The 20,341-nt window shown below is 38.0% G+C and overlaps 2 protein-coding genes across 3 annotated transcripts; both read right to left on the bottom strand.

Moving 5' to 3' along the window:
* Positions 1-285: 285 nt before the first annotated feature.
* Positions 286-6,074, bottom strand: LOC104421280 (alkaline/neutral invertase E, chloroplastic). Of its 2 annotated transcripts, XR_001981957.2 has the most exons (7): positions 5,876-6,074; positions 4,207-4,952; positions 3,526-3,903; positions 1,926-2,419; positions 1,781-1,829; positions 722-1,197; positions 289-624 (listed from the first exon to the last, which is right to left on the bottom strand). XR_001981957.2 is itself a non-coding variant. In XM_010033178.3 (6 exons), exons 2-6 carry the CDS (start codon positions 4,903-4,905, stop codon positions 871-873), a joined length of 1,947 nt encoding a protein of 648 aa, XP_010031480.2. In that variant the 5' UTR covers positions 4,906-4,952; positions 5,876-6,074; the 3' UTR covers positions 286-870. The 2 variants fall into 2 exon arrangements, 1 of the variants encoding a protein (XP_010031480.2); XM_010033178.3 differs by having other exon boundaries at positions 286-1,197.
* Positions 6,075-7,350: 1,276 nt separating this feature from the next.
* LOC104421278 (histone deacetylase 9) lies at positions 7,351-12,981 on the bottom strand. The gene is made up of 14 exons (XM_010033175.3): positions 12,783-12,981; positions 12,290-12,402; positions 12,082-12,199; positions 11,419-11,493; positions 11,120-11,339; positions 10,466-10,529; positions 10,028-10,120; positions 9,825-9,933; positions 9,618-9,667; positions 9,359-9,449; positions 8,993-9,069; positions 8,771-8,869; positions 7,823-7,889; positions 7,351-7,686 (listed from the first exon to the last, which is right to left on the bottom strand). The coding sequence occupies exons 1-14, from the start codon at positions 12,817-12,819 to the stop codon at positions 7,601-7,603; spliced, it is 1,299 nt and encodes a 432-aa protein (XP_010031477.1). The 5' UTR covers positions 12,820-12,981; the 3' UTR covers positions 7,351-7,600.
* Between the last annotated feature and the right edge of the window lie 7,360 nt (positions 12,982-20,341).

The following is a 20,341-nucleotide window of genomic DNA, read 5'->3' as shown; positions in this document are numbered from 1 at the left end:
AATTAGTTAGAACTTAGAACTAGAGCTATATAAACAATCTTTTTGGGAACCAAATCCTGAAACAATCGCATTACCGGGAGACACCCGGTCGGGAGACGTTCATCATCCCTCCCACAATATTTTTTCCCCCTCATGAAGAGGCATATCAGTGTCCTCGGGCACGTCGTGGACCTGATTTCATGTACCAGGATGAGAACACAAACTTCCCTTTATTGCCTCGACATCTTCTTTTCTTCTATGCTTCTTATTCAAATGCATGTATGCTCTACTAGAAACAAAAGATGATTATGAGTATCCAAGAGGAGTTTTGTCCTTCAACTCGTCATCCACGTCAAACATGATATTTCTACAGAGTGAGTTGAACGATAAACCCAAAACCAAAACTCGAATCCAGATGACAGGTTCTACAGAGGTTTAAAGACAAAACATGGAAGACCATGCGCAGGCAACGTCAGTAAGAGATTATGGGGACATTTTGAAAAACCTCGCAAGATTATCGTACTTAACTAATTTACCTGATTAAAGAGGCAGCAAGAAACGGCCATTAAGCATACATGGTTTTCCTGTTCCTTACAGAGTAGAAAAACTGCAGATCCCGCTAGAAGGTGAAGCTATTTTATAAACCTGTACAATGCAAAATTCCAATTTCAAGTGACCACCCAGCCCAAATTGATGCATTTGTATGTGCTGATCCTGCTAGAAGGTGAACCATTTCACAAACCTGTACAATGTAAAATTCCTTTGCAAGCAACCACCTGGCCCAAAATGATGCAGTTGTATGTGACATCTGGATCATCACTATTCCTCCGTTCAGTGTGCAATAATACAGAGCCACATGAAATTGTGTATCGGCCTGCTAGTTTGGAAAAATCACACTATGAACCTCTTTTCAACTGCTGGCCGACCACGTTTTCGTCTCGGATTCGAGCTGATCATGCACGAGAAGGCATTCACAAGGTCAGCATCCTCTTCATTTGCCAGAATTCTCACTGCAGATGGGTTAGAAAGGAGAAGCTTCGACACAAGATACCCTGCAATCGACCATGTTTGAAAGAGGTGAGCCTGTTTTCCAATAAACCTAGCACGCTTGGTGTCATAATATTCAGGCCACTTGTCCTGGGATATGCGTCTCTCAGCCATCCTTACGGCATTTTCAGCAATCTCTGGTCTGTTCATCTTTATGCAGGCCACAGTGAGCTGTAGAAAGATCAAAATTAATCATTCATGGTATCCACTTCATGTTTTCCCTAGCAGCAATTTTTAATTGCAGAAAATACAGCAGCGCCGAACAAATATTTCAAAGAACAGTTGCGTTGCGGTGCTTTTAAAAGAGTTACACAGGTTTCGACTAGTTGACAAGGAGTGGACACTACATTGAAGACCAAAAATGGTAATGGGCTTGATTGTATGTGAGTCATATCGGAGGCAAGCTTGGATGGCAAGCACTTCTAGATTTTTGCCATCTGTGATCTTCTTTCCCTCCGATGATTTCCACTTATAAGGTACTCATAACAGTTGATGCTTATTACCCAATTCATTTGCCTTTGAGAATCAATGCAGAGACATTGCTTGAAATTGTGTGGAGTGAAAACATGATGTTGCTCATCAAAGCCATTATGTGGATGAAGTAGAACGTATAACAGAGGGGATTCTGTGTAACAATTAAAGATCAGGAGTTGATAAAAGGAACATATGCTATCCACCATTCAGACATGGACATCAAGATTTGGCATACTCATCGTACCAGACAATCATCAAGACTCATAGACAAAGAACTAACCTGCCACAACAAAGTTGGCCAGGAACCTCCATTGTGATAGGACCATGGACTGCCCGGGACAAAATTAAGTAAGAGAAATTAGAGTGGAGTAAAAAGCTAAAAAAGTGCTTGCAAAAATACCACCACCATCAAGAATAAATCTTACGTATTCTTGGGATCACTGCCTGTGACAATTCGCCATTCCTGGCCTTCAAGAGCTGGATAACATATTTTGAAAGGCATGTCAGCCACAAGGTCTGCCCATTTTGCTTCAATAAGATCTAGTATTGCGTGGGACTGATCCACTGTAGCAAGACTGCTTACAATAGACCATAAGTTCCCAAGTGAGAAGAAACGGAAATCCATGTGAGCTGGCTGGAGGTTTCCTATTAGGTAACCACCCTTATTGGGCATCCAACCCGCCAGCCATGGGGGAATCTGATCTGGATAAATATTAAACTTGTTAACTGCATCATAGGAATATTCCTCCGTAGTGTAGCGGTAGATCTCATTTAACTTTCTCATATCAATCCAGTAATATTCTCTGATATGAAAAGATAATGCAATCAGTCGATTATTAAGTGCTTGAATAAGGTCAGCTGATGCATCCTCAGGAGTAAGCATCTCACGTGCACAGAGCAATGCTGAATAAAAGAGTGACTGCAAGAACAAGCAACTACAAGTTACAAATTTCTCTCAATAATTACCCATAGCAAAGCTGTAATAGGATCATTATTCTAGACACAAATATCTTGAACCAAGGATGACTTCCCTAAGACTGACATATGAAATAGTTTCAGGCATGGAAACAAAACTTTAAATAAGAGTGTTAGATACCCATATTTCCTTAGAACTTGTTAGGAAACGGTGCACAATGTATATCTAGCATATCTGTTACTTTTAAACATATATATATCTAGCATATTTCTTCAATACTTCCCTCACGTGTAAGCTAGACTAGTGAGATATTCGTACTCAAAACCACAATGCCGAGATAACAGGAAACTAAAACAACATTAGGAAAACTGACATAATGTCTATAAGAAGCCCTATGATTCAAACTCTTGACAACTACACTGATACCATGCTATATAACCATTTTCCGCAAATAACTTAAGCTTTTAGGAAACAGATCCAAAACATAAGTAGCACATTTCTTAACAAAGAGAAATGAGGCGCCCCCAAGAAAATTTTATGCTCTAACTAAAGTTCACACTAATGAAAATTCCTATCTCAATTCCATCCGCATTACAAAAGCATGGAGAAAAACGTGCTCCAGCATGATTCTTTACAAAGAAACTTTAAATCAACTACAACAACAAGGCAGAAGCTTCTTCCCAATAATTGAACACTAAGATGCATTCTAAAGATGATTCACATCAGCGAGAGAAGTATATCAATCGATAATCCTGAAGATAAATGCTAAAAAAGTTCAGATAAGGCATTTATGTGGATAAGTGACGTGCCACAAAATATCACTAATAACTCCACAAGGATACTTCTGTCAAAAGCAAATGGTCCTGCAATTGCATCAAACCATAGTGTTATGTTCAATCATCCTTTCAGTTTTATTATTTTCACAGCCCCACGTCGATACCAAAATGCCTATAACTGAGACCCAATGTGTTTTTCCCCTTTGAAAAACTACCCTGGTTTAGAGAGTCCTTTTTGCAGGATGAATGGTTCAAAAACTGAACTATTACGAGCATGAAGTGACGCAGAACATGATTGAGAACAATATCATAACAGCTTTGCAGAAAATGTACCTGAATCTCAAGAGGATGGCCATGAATTCCCATGCGCCGATCAATCATGCAAGAACCATCAGTGACCAGCAATGTCGGGAACATATCAAAACCATCAGCTAGACATAACTTCAAGATCATTTTGATCCCAGTTTGGACATCGACTCTCTCTTGAACTGAAAGATCTCCAGAGCACTTTCCATATGCCCGTAACAAAATAATCCACCAGAGCCCTGAATCAACTGGTGCCACACGGCCAATTGCTGCTTCACCAAAGTCTGGATCTAATATCTCTTCAGTTGCAGAATTATCACCATTGAGTGGAACAGTACGAACCTTAAAGCTGGCAGGCATCAAACCTTGGCCAGGGCTATAACTATCCATGGTTTTCTCCCAGCTCTGTTCATGAAATGACATAGTAAGGTATAGCACTTTAATTCCTAGTAGCAAGGCATGGATGAAGAGGAAAGCCTGCAAACTTTCTAACTGCCAAGGGATCTTATCAATCTAATTGAATCATTCTACTCCATCAGTTCTGTAAGTTTGAGCAATAATCGCATCATTAAGTTCATAATTACATGTAAACCAGGTGAAAGATCAAGACAGACCATTTGATCTCTACTAAATCAGCAAAAATTGCTGGCGACAGTAAAGGCAAGAGCTGCTACTAACAAAGGGAATGTAACTAAGAGAATTTGGTACCTGCAACTGAAGAGTGTGAAGGATGAAATTCCTTACAATATCATACTCTCCCTTCAAAAGGAAAGCTATCCCAGAAGGGACAAAATCACGAATGAAAACTTGATCATAGTTAAGGATACTTGGACAGCTTGGGTCATTTGCAGCAATAGTACCAATGGGATTGTTGCAATAATAAGCAACGGAATCCCGCATCAAATCCCAGGCTTCATCCTCCATTGATTTTGAGCTAATCTTTTGCACCTTCTCTCTAGTTGCTTCTGGCTGCCCACACATTCCACTTGATGCTAAATCTTCATTTCCATTTTTTAACTTTTGTACCGCCTCAGATTCTTCAACAGTCGATTGCCCATTCATGCCATTAAGAGAAACCTCAGATTTCGTTCCAGATTCAACTGACGATCCACTATTACTTTCTGTCCGTTGGCATTTGCAAATCAAAGAATGAGACCTGATAAGTTTGGAATATCCCCAGGGAGTACAACCAACACTGGGAATTGAATGTACCCTAGGTTGATGCTTTAACATTGTCGAAGTCTTGTACCAATGCATGTGCTTTGAGTCTCTTATCTGACCATAATTTGCATCACGTGAAAAAGCAAACACTGGGCTCACATAGTTCAAAAAGGAGAGGCGATAGTGAAGGCTGTGTGGAACACCAGATAATGTATGAAGACATCCTGCCGGAGAGGCCATCGCCATGATGTAAAGAAAGCCGTGTGTAATGCCTAAGTTGTGTTGTTAGGTACCTGTTGCCATATCCATGAATCATCACAAGATGTAAGTAGTTGCGTACACAGATGCACAAGCATGAGAGCAGACAGCTCGCACATGTACGTCTTTAGGATCTTGTCAGAAAGTACTCCCACAGCGCTTGCTAAGAAACCACATAAATAAAGTTTGCAAATTTTCCAGTACACGGTTTTTCTTAGGTTATGTGTAATCTACGCTTGGGAAATTGAAATATACCCTATTAAGTATGCTTAATAAGTGTCCTAGGGGCACCTGTGGACAAGACCTATATGTTTATAAACCATGTTTTCCATTAAGTAACCACAGAAGAAGAGCTATTTAACTCGAGATACTGTTATTGGCTCAAAAAAATATATATGTATATAAAAATCAAGATAGTTATATTCTTTTTTTTTTTGTTTTTATCGGTGCCATTCTACTTTTAGTCTAACTTTCACTCTCGGACTTTTGCTCTGTCTTCTTGCAAGACGTAGGAGTTGAAATCGACACCAACAGTTTCAATATCCAGATGTCACTGTTGCTTCATCATCTTCAGCAATGAAACAAACCAGTTCTACTACGAATCAACCCATAACACGTATCAATAAGCAATGACTCCATGATGTGTATGTAATGCAACCTCCAGACGACGCGGATAAGCTCACCGAAGGAGAACTAGGGATGAAAGTGCCAAAAGATCAATACTTTTCAGCTCCAATACTGAGACAAACTCGAATATAATTCAAACTAAACGAAGCGACACAGCCAATTCAACCAGAAACTTTCCCACGTCAAAAGGCACGTCGCCGACCCAAGAGAGGTCAAATCGATCGCGAGTCCCATCCGCTTACGCCTTCGATTCACACTCCACGCGGAGCAGAGTTTGACAAACCGAAGAGCAGGAACTCGTGAAAGCAAGCGAGCAAGCAAGCAAGCGCACCTGTTCCCGTTCGAGGTTCCGCTCGAGATGGCAGCAGCCAGGAGCGATTTTCTCGGGAAAGTTTCGGGAGGAGCGCCGGGACGTCTGGATTTTTCTCGCCGAGCGGTCTGGTTTTCTCGCGCTCCTGTCGGAACGACATGGGTCGAACCGAACTGCCGATTCCTCGAGTGTCCGGAATCTCTCCGCGTTTTTTTTTTTTTTTTTTGAGACTGACGCTTAGGACCGGAGTTCAACATTGGCCCGAATCATCATCGGACGTCTTTGGAGTCTCGACTTGTCAAACGTCGTCACCTGAATGGGGGAAATTTACTTTTTGGCCCTTGTAAATTCCGGATTATCTCACTTTGGCCCATCAAATTTTTGTTTTTCTTAGGTTGGCCTTTCAGAATCTTTTAGTCTTTTCAGTAGTTCGTAACTGCCATGTCACCACGTCGCCAACTCGTGTGGCGAGCGTGAGCCTCCTCAGCTCCACTCAAAGGACACGTGTCCACTCAAAGGACAACACATGTCCTTTAAGTAAAGTTGAAAAAGGATTGTGTCGTACATAAGCAACAAATTGAATTATTACGATGAAGAAACGTCGTCACAATTGGAAAAATTGAATCATGTGCCATGCCCGAGAATTTTCAAGTCGTTAGAAAGGCTATAAATAGCTTAGACAAGCTCAAAGCGACTTTTCTGAAGAGAAATTCAAATTCCTCATCTTTTTCTCATAATGCCAGCCACTTCCACTTCTAATTCACGTTCAAAACTTGACTGGCAAGTTCCATTTCTTACCATTTCTTACCCCGACAGTACCTATTCTGGTTTCGCCCTTTCAAATTGCTAAAAACATGCTCGAGTTCCCTCGAATGATGGCGAGTAGTGATCGAACCGTTGCCAATCCATTCTTTGGGAGCTTGGGGGGCAACCCGAAACAAGCGAGAATCAATGGACCAAAGCCAAACCATCTCCAGACCATCAGGTAAAAATTTGATGAGTCGACATGATTTTGAAGAGTTTAGTTGCATCTGTAATTAGGTGAAAGGCATAGTAGTTGCGATGGAATCGGTCCTCGCATGATGACATTAGACTTCTGTGGATCTTACTAATAAAAAGGCTGACCAAGCATTTCGCAAGTGCCCCGGATATGGGGTTTTCTCCCGAAAAACCTCCAATTCCTATAATTTTCTTGCTTCAATTTTCTCATTCATTCTTGATGAAAACCGCTAAAATCCATGACAGTAAAAGAGATCACGATGAAAATTACACAAAGGTAATGAAAACCCACAGAACAATAGAGACGCAAAGTGAGGAGGATTCTCTAAAAAAGTAATCACATACACCAGCACTTCATAGATTTACTCATACAGCAGTGAGAGCTACAAATAGAAGACTGCTAATAAATTTCAAAAATTACAATCACACATTAAAGTTCACCAAATATCACTGAAATTTTTGTGAAAGAAACGGCAACCCATTTCTCAAAAATCACGAACGCAAAGGCAAAGCATTAACACGGTGAACAGAGTTGAAATCACACTATGAACAGTGAGCACATGTGCTAATCCTCTATCCTTCAGATAATGAGTCAGGATTCACAAAAGTAGGAACTAATATCTGCTTCACAAAATTCAGATGGAATCTATTTACACCTCCCACTTGAGTATTGACTACAGTAGATTGTGATCGCCAATTCCAATGTCGTATCCTTAAAAAAAGAATTACATATTGCTTAGCTTGGCATCATGAATCATCCATGTTATGGTCGTTATCATTGTCCCCATCATAATATTCATCATCTCGTTGGATTTGCTTGTCCTGGGTATGCTCTGTGGAGACAGAAGTTTATTTGGAGATTAGAAGGAAAAGAACATGGTATAATGATTTCAAAACATGAAATGGCAAGAAGAGAGAATTGGTGTGCAAGATAGGAAACCAGGGGGTCCTTTGGATAATTTCACTTACGATCCATTCGTTCATCAGGATTCTGCTCGTCTTCGTCAAAATCGGGAATATAGAAATCGGGTGGAACCTGGGCCAAGAAAGGAAAAAAACTAGTCTATAGCGTGAGAGAGAATATTCACAAGACTTCAAGACCTGAAATTAAATGGGTAGGATTTCATAGATCTCTGACGCCAACTGATATGGAATATTAAGAAATTAGGAATCTCCAACAAATAACATAATCATGTGCTATAGTCAAGCAATAGCTTAGACATTAGTCAATGACTCTAGTTTGTGATAACTCTGCTTCATTGTTGGCAAAAAAAAAACAATGGCAATTAGACTCATCACAAGAAGTCTAGGCCAAAAGATTGTTCACGAGCTTGACTTTGTATTGCCATCCACCCGTAAAAGACAGAGCTCATATCCTTCAGTGCACAAGCAAACTCAACGTAGCCTCTATCATGCTGGGGAGCTAGATTTACAGTAACATCCAGAGCTTTTGACTAATACGAGGGCATGGTTCTCACTTTTTTTAAAAATAGCCAACAATCATCATATTCCACTCTAGATCAATCACTCAGCAGTCTTCATGAAAACCTATCAACAACTAACTCTTTGAACAAAAGAAATGATGATAGTTGCGACATATGCCATGTGGTAATCACTATCAACAGGAGCAGTCATCATTTTAACAACCAATTATACTTGCACAACAGAAGCCAGGAGTGAAATTATAAATTTAAAAAATTTCTGATGATTCTTTTTCAGCCTTCAGCAACATTCTATTTGAGTCTTCTTACAATTGTTAATTTGACCAAAAGATGATTTCCATGCATGTAACAAGAAAATTTGGCTGATGGCCACGCAACCGCTACAGCCCAGAAACTACACTGTTCATCTGGTCTCAAGCAAACAGCACTCTAATAAAGAAAAGATTCTTTGTGTTGCCGAGTATGGGATACAAACCTCCTGCATTTGTACACTTGGGGCATGTTGAATATTACGAAGGTTTTCTAACACTTGCACTTTGATTGCACTGAGGTAGGACTTGCTATTTAGATTCTCCTGCTCAATTTACCAAGAGAAATAATACTATCAGCATGAAGATTTGACATGTATTTGGCACCACAACCTTAGCTTTAATCTCACATGGTTAAAAGAGAATAAATGAACAAGGAAAATAATTACGAGTACGATATTTCCACGAGGAATCTTCAATGAATAATCAGGAGCAAAGTACTTGAAATACTCGTTTTCAGGAATCTCTGCCAAAAAGAAAGCACCTTTGATAAGTATCATATGTTTGGGCATGAGAAACTTGATATTAAAATGGCATAACTAGACAGTAAATAAGTCGGTGCAAAACAGGTTCTTCCTTGAATCCCCAACCCCACAAACAACATAAGACAGAGTGGATGAAAATGAAAAAGGCCAATCAATTCGATGTACAATGCGCATAACAAAACGATTACATATCTCGAAATGACACCTAACAACACTCAGGATATGTCAAATCAACACAAATTCTAACTGGACATTGACATTAGCGCATACCATTTGGAAGTTCTGTATCTAAGAGAACTCCTGTTTCAACAACCCAACATCGAGCAACATTCTCTTTTGTGTATCCTCCACCACCAGTAACCTGAACAGTAAAAAATCTTCATGTGCCAGAGCCACATTTGCAAATTTAATAGTACATGAGTATACATTCAGTCAGTAATGGAGGTGGAGGTCAGGGAGGTGCATTTGTGCGCGTGCACGAGAGAGAGAGAGAGAGAGAGAGAGAGAGAGAGAGAGAGAGAGAGGATACCAATAATGGCAAATTGAATTTCTTGACGAACCTTACACACTCAGAATGTCCTGTACAAACATAAATGACACAATAATCACATAGTTTCCATCTAACTTGTCTTTAGCAAATTAATCACTACAAAATTAGCTCCAAAGAAGAATCAATCAGCAAGTATATGAAGTCCAATGTCAAAGGACATGGAACAAAACACAACAAGATATTCACCATCAATAGAGAGATTGAAACACCCCAAACGGTCCCCAGCAAGTGAATCTGCTCCGCATTGGAGTACAATAGCACCAGGTTGGTATGTTTCGACGACCTTCGAAATGATCTAAGAGACATTTACAAGGAAAAAAGAAAAAAATCCATTAGGAAACAGAAAGGACACAAAGTGAAAAATTTACAAAGTCCTAAGCAAAACTTACAGCCTTGAAAAGTCGAGTGAAGCTAGTATCGTCTATTCCGTCCTTGAGTGGGACATTGATAGCATAGAACTTTCCTTCTTTTCCTCCTATTTCCTTCAATTGAAATGATCTCAATGAATAAACTTGACTTTAGCCTCATACCAAAACAAATAGGATGGTGAAAGGAAGAGTTCAACAATCATGAGCGAAAGCTTTGATTCCATCGGTGCATTTGAAATTACTAGTAAGTACATGAAAGACACATATTTACCAGTCAGCATACAAAGTTTGCATTCTACACAATCCATGACTGAATCAGCCAGAGGGCTCAGCAAATTATTAAATCAAAAGGACTTAAGTGGATAAAACAAGACTCCAAGAGGGTATATTCAAGTGAATGCAAAAGATAGAAAGAGAATCTAGAAATCTGGACATATAAATGCCAAGTAGTGGAATCACCTTAACATCACCAGTTCCTGGAAAGAACATATCCCCGAATTTGTGAAAGCTAACAGTCATTACCCTGCCATGATAACACTGCCATTCTGATTAGAATTCAAAAGGGCAATGAATAGTTTAGGAAACCAACTGCAATTAGTTATTCCAAACTACCAGTTTCCAGAAAGTAGTTCCTCAAGGGTAATTAATTTAGATACCTTCAATCAATACATAAATGAAGATCCTAGATCTTCTGATTCTGAGTTTCTGGTTCATCTATATTCAGCCATTTACAAATTCCTAGGGGATGGTATCATAGGTTGGGATGAAAGCTAACATTTGCAAAACAAAAACAAAAATTCCCCCTTTCAATTTCCTATCAAAATCTAAGACCCCTACAAAGCACAAGGTTCTAAACCTCGGTTGCAGCAATGATAAAGAAGATATATGATGGTAGAAAGAGGAGAAGAGTTGAAGTGGGGTATGCATGCAGTGGGTTTTATTGCACCTCGTGTTTCCCTCTTAATTTCAATACATTTATTTGGATGCAGCTTATCCTCAGTAAGTGAATTTAAAGACAGAGACAATGGATGATAGCATTACCTAGCAACATATCAAAAAAGTTTTAGGACTTTCTGTTCATTTATCTCCCCCCCCAAAAAAAAAAAAAAATACCTGTCAGTGAAGTAAAAGGCTTCTTCTACGCCATCACCATGATGCACATCTATGTCAATATATAAAACACGTGCATGATATTTCAGCAGCTCCAATATTCCCAAAACTAGGTCATTTATATAGCAGAATCCAGATGCTTCACACTTCTTGGCATGATGTAATCCTCCAGCCCAGTTGATAGCTATATCACAGAGTTGATTATTTAATCTTCTTGCAGCATCTGCAAGCAACGCTGCCGATTAGATAAAGTGAAAATAGACTACCCCAAAGTTGGTAACACTACTAACTATAAAACTTACCTATCGTGCCACCAGCATAAATTTGACAAAACTCGAACAAGTTTTCAAAGACAGGACAATCTTCTCCAAGATTATCTGGTGAGAAAGAAGGAAAGTTTCGCTTCAAGTCAGTATATTATGGCTAAACTCACTAAAACATATACATTAGCAACGGCAGCACTATATACATTTACACATGACCTGTCTAAAGACATGTCAAAGGTATCAATATTCAAAAAATATCTTCATTCCTTTCTAACTGTACTACTGGTGAATAAGGAAAATGAAAAAAGGTTTGGAAAAAGTAATGAACAAACAAATTCTTATCCAACACCTCTTGTCAAGCAAGAGAATCAACACAAAAAAGGCAGAAAACTAACCATGCCACCCAACTACTAGGAATTTAGACCTGAGAAAATTTCCAAAATCAGTCAAGGAGGGTACTGCTCGAACTCTATGCCCTAGACACTACCGAGTTCATGTTACCAAAGTTACGATAGATATTATCCCAATTTAACAAAAATAAGCTCCTCGAATGCCCATCTTATGACAGATTTGAGCTCTGCAAATCATGAAATGTGTGAAGACTTCTCAGACCTTCACATCCCTAAAGAGGATCTCAATTAGATATGCTTGCAACCTTAAACGGGTAATAGGATAACACATCTCATGCGAAAACCTTACATTTTGCCAAATCATTTGGGAACAGGTGCTGGGTGTCGGGTGTAATCCGGTGCAAAAACTCGACATAATCAGGAGAGTGGAACTGGGCGAGCTCAGCGGGGTAGGCTTTGTGCGGCCGCTGGATCATTCAAGAAAACAATCAGACACGTCTCAAGGGATATAAAAAGAGAAAAAGATGCAAGTCAGCAATGGAAACTCAGCAACCGACGTAAATTTCCATCTTCGTGTGAAGCTCGTAAGAGAGGACAAGATGGTGGGTCATGCAGAGCCGGTGCGGCTTCATCGGATGATTCGGACCGAAATAGACGCTGCCCACATCTCCTGCAGTGCCAAAAGTTACCACTCAATCGAAAACCTCACAAATTCCCGAAACCAAACCGAAGCAATTCACGCACAAAACCAAAAACCAGAATCTAGCAAACCCTCTCACTCCCAAGTGTATCTAAACCCAGCTCAGAAATGGGGTTTTTGGGATCGATCCCTTCTCTTCCTCTGCAACCCACATTCAATTGCTCTCTTTCATTTTTCAGCACTATCCTCCCAAAACTAAAGCGCAAGCTAGGACATTTGCAGAGACCCAATAAACGTAAAGCCAGTGTCTCGGATCCCATTAAACCAGAACCGGCCAAGCGCGCTCCAAGTGAAACTAAGACGAGGATCCTGGAGCGAACCAGCGAGAGAAAGATAGAGAGAGTGAGTACCGTCGTAGAAGTACGAAATCCTGTCCTTGGGTCGCATCCTGAGCTTCCCGTCCTGCGAACGAAGCGGCGGAGACGGTGTATCGCTAGCGCACCATTGGCGTGAAGGTGCTGTGGTGCTGCGACGGAAGGAGGAGGAGCAGACCCTCTCTCCGTCTGCTTGGCTGGTGGGTTGCCTTGCCTTCTCGGCCAGGGAGGGGTTAGAGGACGGACTAATCGGGCCCGGGTTCAATTTAAGCGGGCCGGGTTTGCGAAACTCGCAAATTTCGACTTTTTTTTTTAATAAGAGGCTTAAGGCAGAATGACAACTACTGTGTTTCAAAATTTGATTTTTCTATTTTTATTCTAAGAATGAGTTTTTGAGCAAAAGTGCGCGTGTGTGATGATGCAAAACTTTTGTTCTTGGAAGAGAAATAAAATTTCTTCTTCCCAAATGGTGGTGAGAGGCTATTGGCAGGTGAGGATGCTGGCAGCAAGCGATTGATAGTAGGCGATGAGTGGTCAGCGTCAGGTCAGAGTCTGATCATCAACTTCCAACGAATGATGATAGGGGGTGGGCGGGTGGCAAGCAATGACAAAAGTGAATGATGAAAATAGTCTTTATTTTTCACTTTTATTCCAAAATTAAAAATTTATAAATTTAAATTTTGATTTCTATTTCAAACTTATTTGTGGAGTAAATTCTTTTCTATAAATAGAAAAATAAAAGTGCGTTGCCAAATGAATTTTTATTCTAAACCTACTCCTGAGAATAGAAAAACAGTAAAACACATCAATGGTGTCCTTATAACATCTGATCTTATATAAATATAGTAACTAGAAAACTTATTAAGGTTGCCATTAACCAAGATAGAACATTGTTAGAGCCAAATCTATATGAAAGATATAATATTTAAATTTAGGAAATTAAGAATGTAATTAAGCAATTGATCCGATAAATTATAGATTGTAAAGTGCATTTTATTACTAGAGGACTTGGAAATTTTAGTTAAAAAAGTGAAGAGAAAAACTAAATAATCAACAATCCATGCTTGAATTGAAAGGCGCGGTTTGAATGAAGATAATATAAAATTTTACATTAAAACTTGCAAAATCATTAGATGACGCGTAATTTGGATGATTGTGATTTGTGTTAAACCTAAAGATAGATTAATATAAAAGAAAAAAAAAAAAGGAAATTTGTTGAACCAATAATTAAAAAAAAAAAAATCTATAAACAAATCATCACTATCCTAAATGTCATAAGTATTCTAAGATTACGTTTGGTCATCCGGATTTCTAACAAAAATATGACTAAATAGGATAGGATATGAAATTTAACAATTTTGTTATATTATATTCATTATTTGGTGATTACAATAATAAAGTTGGATATATTCACATTATATCATGTACACTATTTGATATAGACAACATATTGATATAAATGAATTTTTTTTATAAATAGAGATGGTAAAAATCTTTCATGACACTCTTGCCTATTTTATTTTTATTTACTTTCTTATTTTATTTCCTCTCTTTTTATTTATTTTTATTTCTTTCTTCCCCTTCCATCATTTTCTAATAAAATTTTATTAAATGGTAAACTATACTAATATATTTTCGTTCAAAAAAAAAAAAAAAACTATACTAATATACCTAAAATATGTAATATATATATATGGTATTATAAAATATAATTAAATTGGATTGTATAGATATAAATAATATTAAATTGAAATAACTAAATTTTTTTGTTATTTTGAATTTCTTATATTAGAATTCAAATATTAATTATATTGAAATATAATTTTAATTTTATTAATTCAAGAAGATGTTAGAAAATCCCATCAACCTTTATCTTATCTCTCATGGGATAATTTTATTTAGTTTATATCACATTTATATTTGATTTTATCCTGTTTTGAGTAAATATCAAATGGAGGATATGATATATTTTATCTTGATTGCCAAACGCAACCTAAAAATATAGCTAGATATAGCATAACACTATAGCTATACATGACATGTATAATAAGTATTCAATAGAAAAGATGGTTAAAGTTCCATTTAGTCCATGAAAAACTTTAAGATTATAGACAATACTTTTTAGTTATTTTTCAAGTTAGGGAATTCATTTTTATTTATTTTAAGTGTGCATATTTTCTTTAACTCTCAATGGTTTTTGGTTGACTGGTTATTTCAAGAAATCAAGCTGGTGAAAGTCCATAAAATAAATTCTAGGAAAATTCATCACTCAAACAAACACTTTTTTATGGTGCATTTGTTTGGAGGAAAATTTCATGAAGAATAAAATATTTTTGAGAAATTAGTTTTTAGGAAAATTTGTTAATTTTTATTTGTTTGGTGATATGTGACAAAAAAATCTTATTATTATTTTCATGTTTGAATCTTATTCAAAAATAATTTTAATCTCACGACTTTATCTCAAGTAAAAAGAAAATGTATTTTCAGATTTTTATTTTTATTTTTCCTTTTCTTTCTTTTATTTGTTCTTCCTTCTTCCTCCTCCTTTGGTCGTTAGTCCTTAGCTACGGCCGTGATAGGCCATTGGCGCTATTGCCAAGACTCGGCATTCAGCAGGGGAGGAAGAAGGAAAAGAAAAAAAGGAACAAAAGAAATAAAAGGAAAATAAAAAGAAAAAAATATTTAAGAAATCAATTTTTAAAATAAAAAAAATATTAAAAATTCAAGAGTAGTAAATCTGGAAAGGATTTCACTTACTTAAATTTAGAAATTAACTTTTCTAATTTTACGCATGAATATTTTCCATAGTCGAAAAGTATTATTGGTTAACTAATCATTTTCAATTAGAGAATTAATTCTAAGAAAAATACTTTTTCTCAAACAAATATACCCTTAAAATTGAAATCAAATGCAAGTAAGATTCATTGGAGAACAATCTTTCAATTGCGATATCATCTCAATCTCAAATCCCAAATGAACTGATAAGTCATTATCCTATTATTTTAGCTCATCATTAGTCACATCAACAATCTACCACACATTTCCTTCTTTCTTTGATTAGATTTGTAGGCTTTCTTTCTTGCAATTTTCTGTTTACATAAATATAGTCACTTTGAAAGTCTCTAAGGTGATCTTGCTTGGGGCCTTTTTGTAAGCCAAATGTCATAGGTCCACCCATGAATAAAAACACCAAAAACCTCGAACTAAACAGGTGAATGTTCAGAAAATTAATTCTACAAAAATAATTTTTCTCAAACAAACACACCCTTAAAATTAAAATCAAATGCAAGTAAGATTTATTGGAGAAAAATATTTCAATTGCAATATCATCTCAATCTCAAATCCCAAGTAAACTGATAAGTCATTATCCTAATATTTTAGCTCATCATTAGTAGCATCAACAATCTACCACACATTTCCTTCTTTCTTTGATTAGATTTGTAAGCTTTCTTTCCTATAGTTTTCTGTTTACATAAATATGGTCACTCTGAAAGTCTCTAAAGTGGTCTTACTTGGGGCCTTTTCATAAAGCCAAATGTCTTAGGTCCACCCATGAATAAAAACACCAAAAATCTCAATGGGACAAATCTTAAAAATATCTACAAATGAGATAATTTTAAAATTGGCGAAATTTGAAGTATTATTAAGCAATTGCTCTATATATAATATAAATTCTAAAACATAATTTAATTACGAGAAGACAATGAGATTTTAGTTGAAGAACACTAAAAGCAAAAAATTAGGAAATTAACAATCGACACCTAAATTAAAAGACATGGTTTAGCTTACATATCTAGTAAAAACTTATGGAAAAACATTACATAAATAAACCTAAGTCTTGTTAATTTGATTGCACCTGAAGATGACTGTTTCAAATTAGAAATGTACCAAACGAAGAAGAATAAAGCTGAAGCTCATACTAATGAAAAACTACGCTAGTCTCCGATTATTTGACCAAAAAAAAAAAAAAAAAAACTATGCTAGTCTCAATCCTACATCCATTAACTAGCTTAAAAGTATAATTAGATGCAACATAGAGTTTTGTAACACAACTAGGATAAAAACTAGAGACTAAGGGCCTGCATGGTTGCACCCTATTTATGTTCCTGCAGAACAGAAATTTCTGTTTTTTGTTCTGGGAACAAAAAGGAACAGAAACGCGTTTGTGTGCGTTTTGTTCCTTTTTTTGTTCTTTTGTTCCTGAACAAAAAGAAAATGAAAAACACAAATTTTGTGTTTTCTTTTTTTTTTTTTCTTTTTCTTTTTTCTCTTATTTTTTGTTCTTCTTTCTTTTGGCCGGTCGCCGGCCTCGGCCATGGCCGGCGACCGGCCGACGAGGGCCGGCGGCCTCGCCCGGCCACGGCGAGGCTCGCCGGCCCCGGCGAGGCCGACGCGGCGTCCCCCGGCGAGGCCGAGGGTCGGCCTCGCCATGGCCGGGCGAGCTCGAGCTCGCCCGATCCGGCGAGGCCGACCTCGCCCGGCGGCGGCGAGCCTCGGCCGCCGAGCCACCGCCCCGCGAGGCCGACCTCGCGCCGCCCGGCGCGAGCTCGATCTCGCCCGAGATCCGGCGAGGCCGAGCTCGCCCGGCGGCCGGCGAGCCTCGGCCTCGCTGGCGGTGGCCCGGCGAGGCCGCGCCTCGCCCGCCGCCGGGCGAGCTCGGCCTCGCCGGATCAAGGCGAGGCCGACCTCGCCCCGGCGAGCTCGATCTCGCCCGATCCGGCCTCGGGCTCGCCCGGGCGGCGAGCCTCGGCCTCGCGGCGGTGGCCGAGGCCGTGCCTCGCCCGCCGCCGGGCGAGCTCGGCCCTCGCCGGCCGGTCGCCGGCCAAGGCCTTGGCCGGCGACCGGCCAAAAGAAGAAAAAAAAAAAATGAAAAAGAAAAAAAGGAAAAAAAGAAAAAATAGAAAAAATAAAAGAAATAAAAAAATTATCCAAATTTACCAAACATGTTTCGTTTATTTTTTATTCCCGGAACAAGTTTACCAAACGCGTATTTTTGTTCAAAAATTGTTCCCCGGAACAAATACTTTTTTCTATTTCTGTTCCTAAACAATTTTTAAAAAGAAACGTTACCAAACGCGCCCTAAGTGGTGTAATTTCGAAACATTCATGCTTTTGTTTAATAGTAGAAAGGTTGGGATGGACAACAGGAGCTAACAACTTCTTGAATTGAATCAAAATTACTTGGCACCACCCCTAATTTTTATAATCCAATTGAGATGTTGGTGTCATAAATTGTTGATTTAGTGTTCCTTTATCTGTGCAGTCTTAGGAAATTCTTATTCTTCTTGAGAGAAGTTATGGATTTGTGAGATAATATGAGTAAGGGTATGGAAAATTGTCCAAAAAAATCCTAAATCTATTGCACTTTCATTAATTTAGTTATAAACTTTTTAATTTTATAAATTGAGTCCTAAATCTTGTCATGTTTTGCCAATTGAATATATCCAATTAATTTTGACTAAAAATCGCTAGCGTAGATGTCAACCATCTTACATGGCATAGCCTACACTAACATATCGTAAGCCAACGGATTTACAAGTACGGGGTTTCTGGTCAAAATTGGCTGGATATACTTAATTGACAAAACATGAAGAATAATTTGACATAATAAAATTAAAAAGTTTATGACTGAACTAACAGAGACATAATAAGTTCAGGACTTTTTGGACGATAATCCCCTCTCAAGTGTATAGGCATAGTGTTGTGCTATATTTTGCTATACGTGTAGGCTAGCTCATGATTTCTTTACAGCTTTATTTTTATTGGTTCAATACATTTCCTTTTTTTCCTATTATATTAATCTATCTTTAGGTGCAACCCAAATCGTAGTCTTCCAAATTAGGTGTCATCTAATAATTTTGCAAGTTTTCATGCAAAATTTGGGAAAATTATCCACAAAGTTCTAAATCTATTACATTTTTGCCAATTTAGTCTTAAATTTTTAATTTTACTAATTAAGTACTAAACATTTTCATTTTTTTGTTAATTGAGTCCATTTGGATCCTCGCCTAAGATAGATTTAGCAAGCTTAGCCCTCGCCCAAGCTAAGGAGATGTCAACGAATTATTACAAATTAAAAATTCAAAAAATATTAAAGTATTATAAAAATTATCCATGTTAGCATTAGTTGTGCCATATAGGACGGTCAGCGTTTACATCAATGAATTTCGGTTATAATTAATCAGATGGACTCAATTAGTAAAACGTGAATAGGGTATGACTTAGTTAGCAAAATTGAAAGAATTTAAGACTAAATTAGCAAAAGTGTTATATATTTAGGACCTTTTAGACAATTTCCTATAATTTTTTATATTATTTTCATTCAAATTGCACCATTCGATTCAAGCATGGATTGTTGATTACTTAGTTTTTCTTGTCACTTTTTAAACTAAAATTTCTAAGTCTTCTCATGATAAAATACGTTTAACAAACCCAACCACGGGCAGCGCAATTGGTGTGTGTTCTCCCTTCCATCGCAAAGGTCGGGGGTTCGAGCCCTCTCATTGCTAAAGTGTCTTAAGTGGGGGGTCCCGGTGTTGGGGTCTTGGGCTAGCCTCCCCCGAGGCATTGACGCTTGGTCTGAGGTGCACCGGCACTGTACGGGCCGTGGGTTGCCGAATAGCGTAAGCGAAAAGCAGTGCCCGGCGGATCCGCAGATTAAAAAAAAAAAAAAAAAAAAAAACGTTTTACAATTTATATTTTACCAAATTGATTGCTTAATCATATTCTTAATTTCCTAAATTTAAATATTATCTACTTCTTGGAGATTCTGCTCTAACATGTTCTTTCTTGGTTAATGGCAACCTTAAAATTTATATATGTTACAACAGAAAAAGTGAAAAGTATTTTAGATAAGTCGAAGTTCATGAGTTTCACAAACCCAGCCCGCTTACTTCTACGACGGTATTCTCTCTTTCTCTCGCTCGTGTGTACAGTTGTCTGTAGGACCTTCGTTTTTCTTTCACTTGGACTAATGGGATTTCTGTGTTATTCTCCTCCCCCGATTGGCGGAGTGCTTGGCCGGTTCTGGATTAGGGGATTCGAAACACTAGCTTTTCGTTTTTTGGATCTTTGCTCGCGTACGAATGTCCAAGCTTGCGCTTTAGTTTCGGAAGGATGGTGCAGAAAAATGGAACACAACAATTGTACGTGGCCCGTGGAGGAAGAGAATGGATCGATCTCAAAACCCCATCTCTGAGCTGAGTCTAACTACACTTGAGAGCAAGAGGGTTTGCTAGATCCGGTTTTGGCTTTGGTTTTGGGCATGAATTGCTTCAGTTTAGTTTGGGAATTGTAAGGTTTTTGATTAAGTGGAAATTTGGCACATGTGGGCTTGGTCTAAATCATCCGATGAAGCCGCACCAGCTTTGCACGACTCACCATCTTGTCCTCTTTTACGAGAAGATGGAAGTTTATCTCAGTTGGGCGCGCATGACACCATTCTGTTCTAGAAATAGTTTTTGGAACATAAATATATTTTTCTATTTCTATTTCTAGAAGAGTTTCTAAGCAAAAATAACCATTTGATAACGACACAAAATTTCTACTCTAAAAATAAAATTCGTTTGATAACGATACAAAATTTCTACTCTAAA

The sequence above is a fragment of the Eucalyptus grandis genome, chromosome 10, assembly GCF_016545825.1.
Source record: "Eucalyptus grandis isolate ANBG69807.140 chromosome 10, ASM1654582v1, whole genome shotgun sequence".
Lineage (NCBI taxonomy): Eukaryota > Viridiplantae > Streptophyta > Magnoliopsida > Myrtales > Myrtaceae > Eucalyptus > Eucalyptus grandis.
This window is presented reverse-complemented; position numbering and strand designations above follow the sequence as displayed.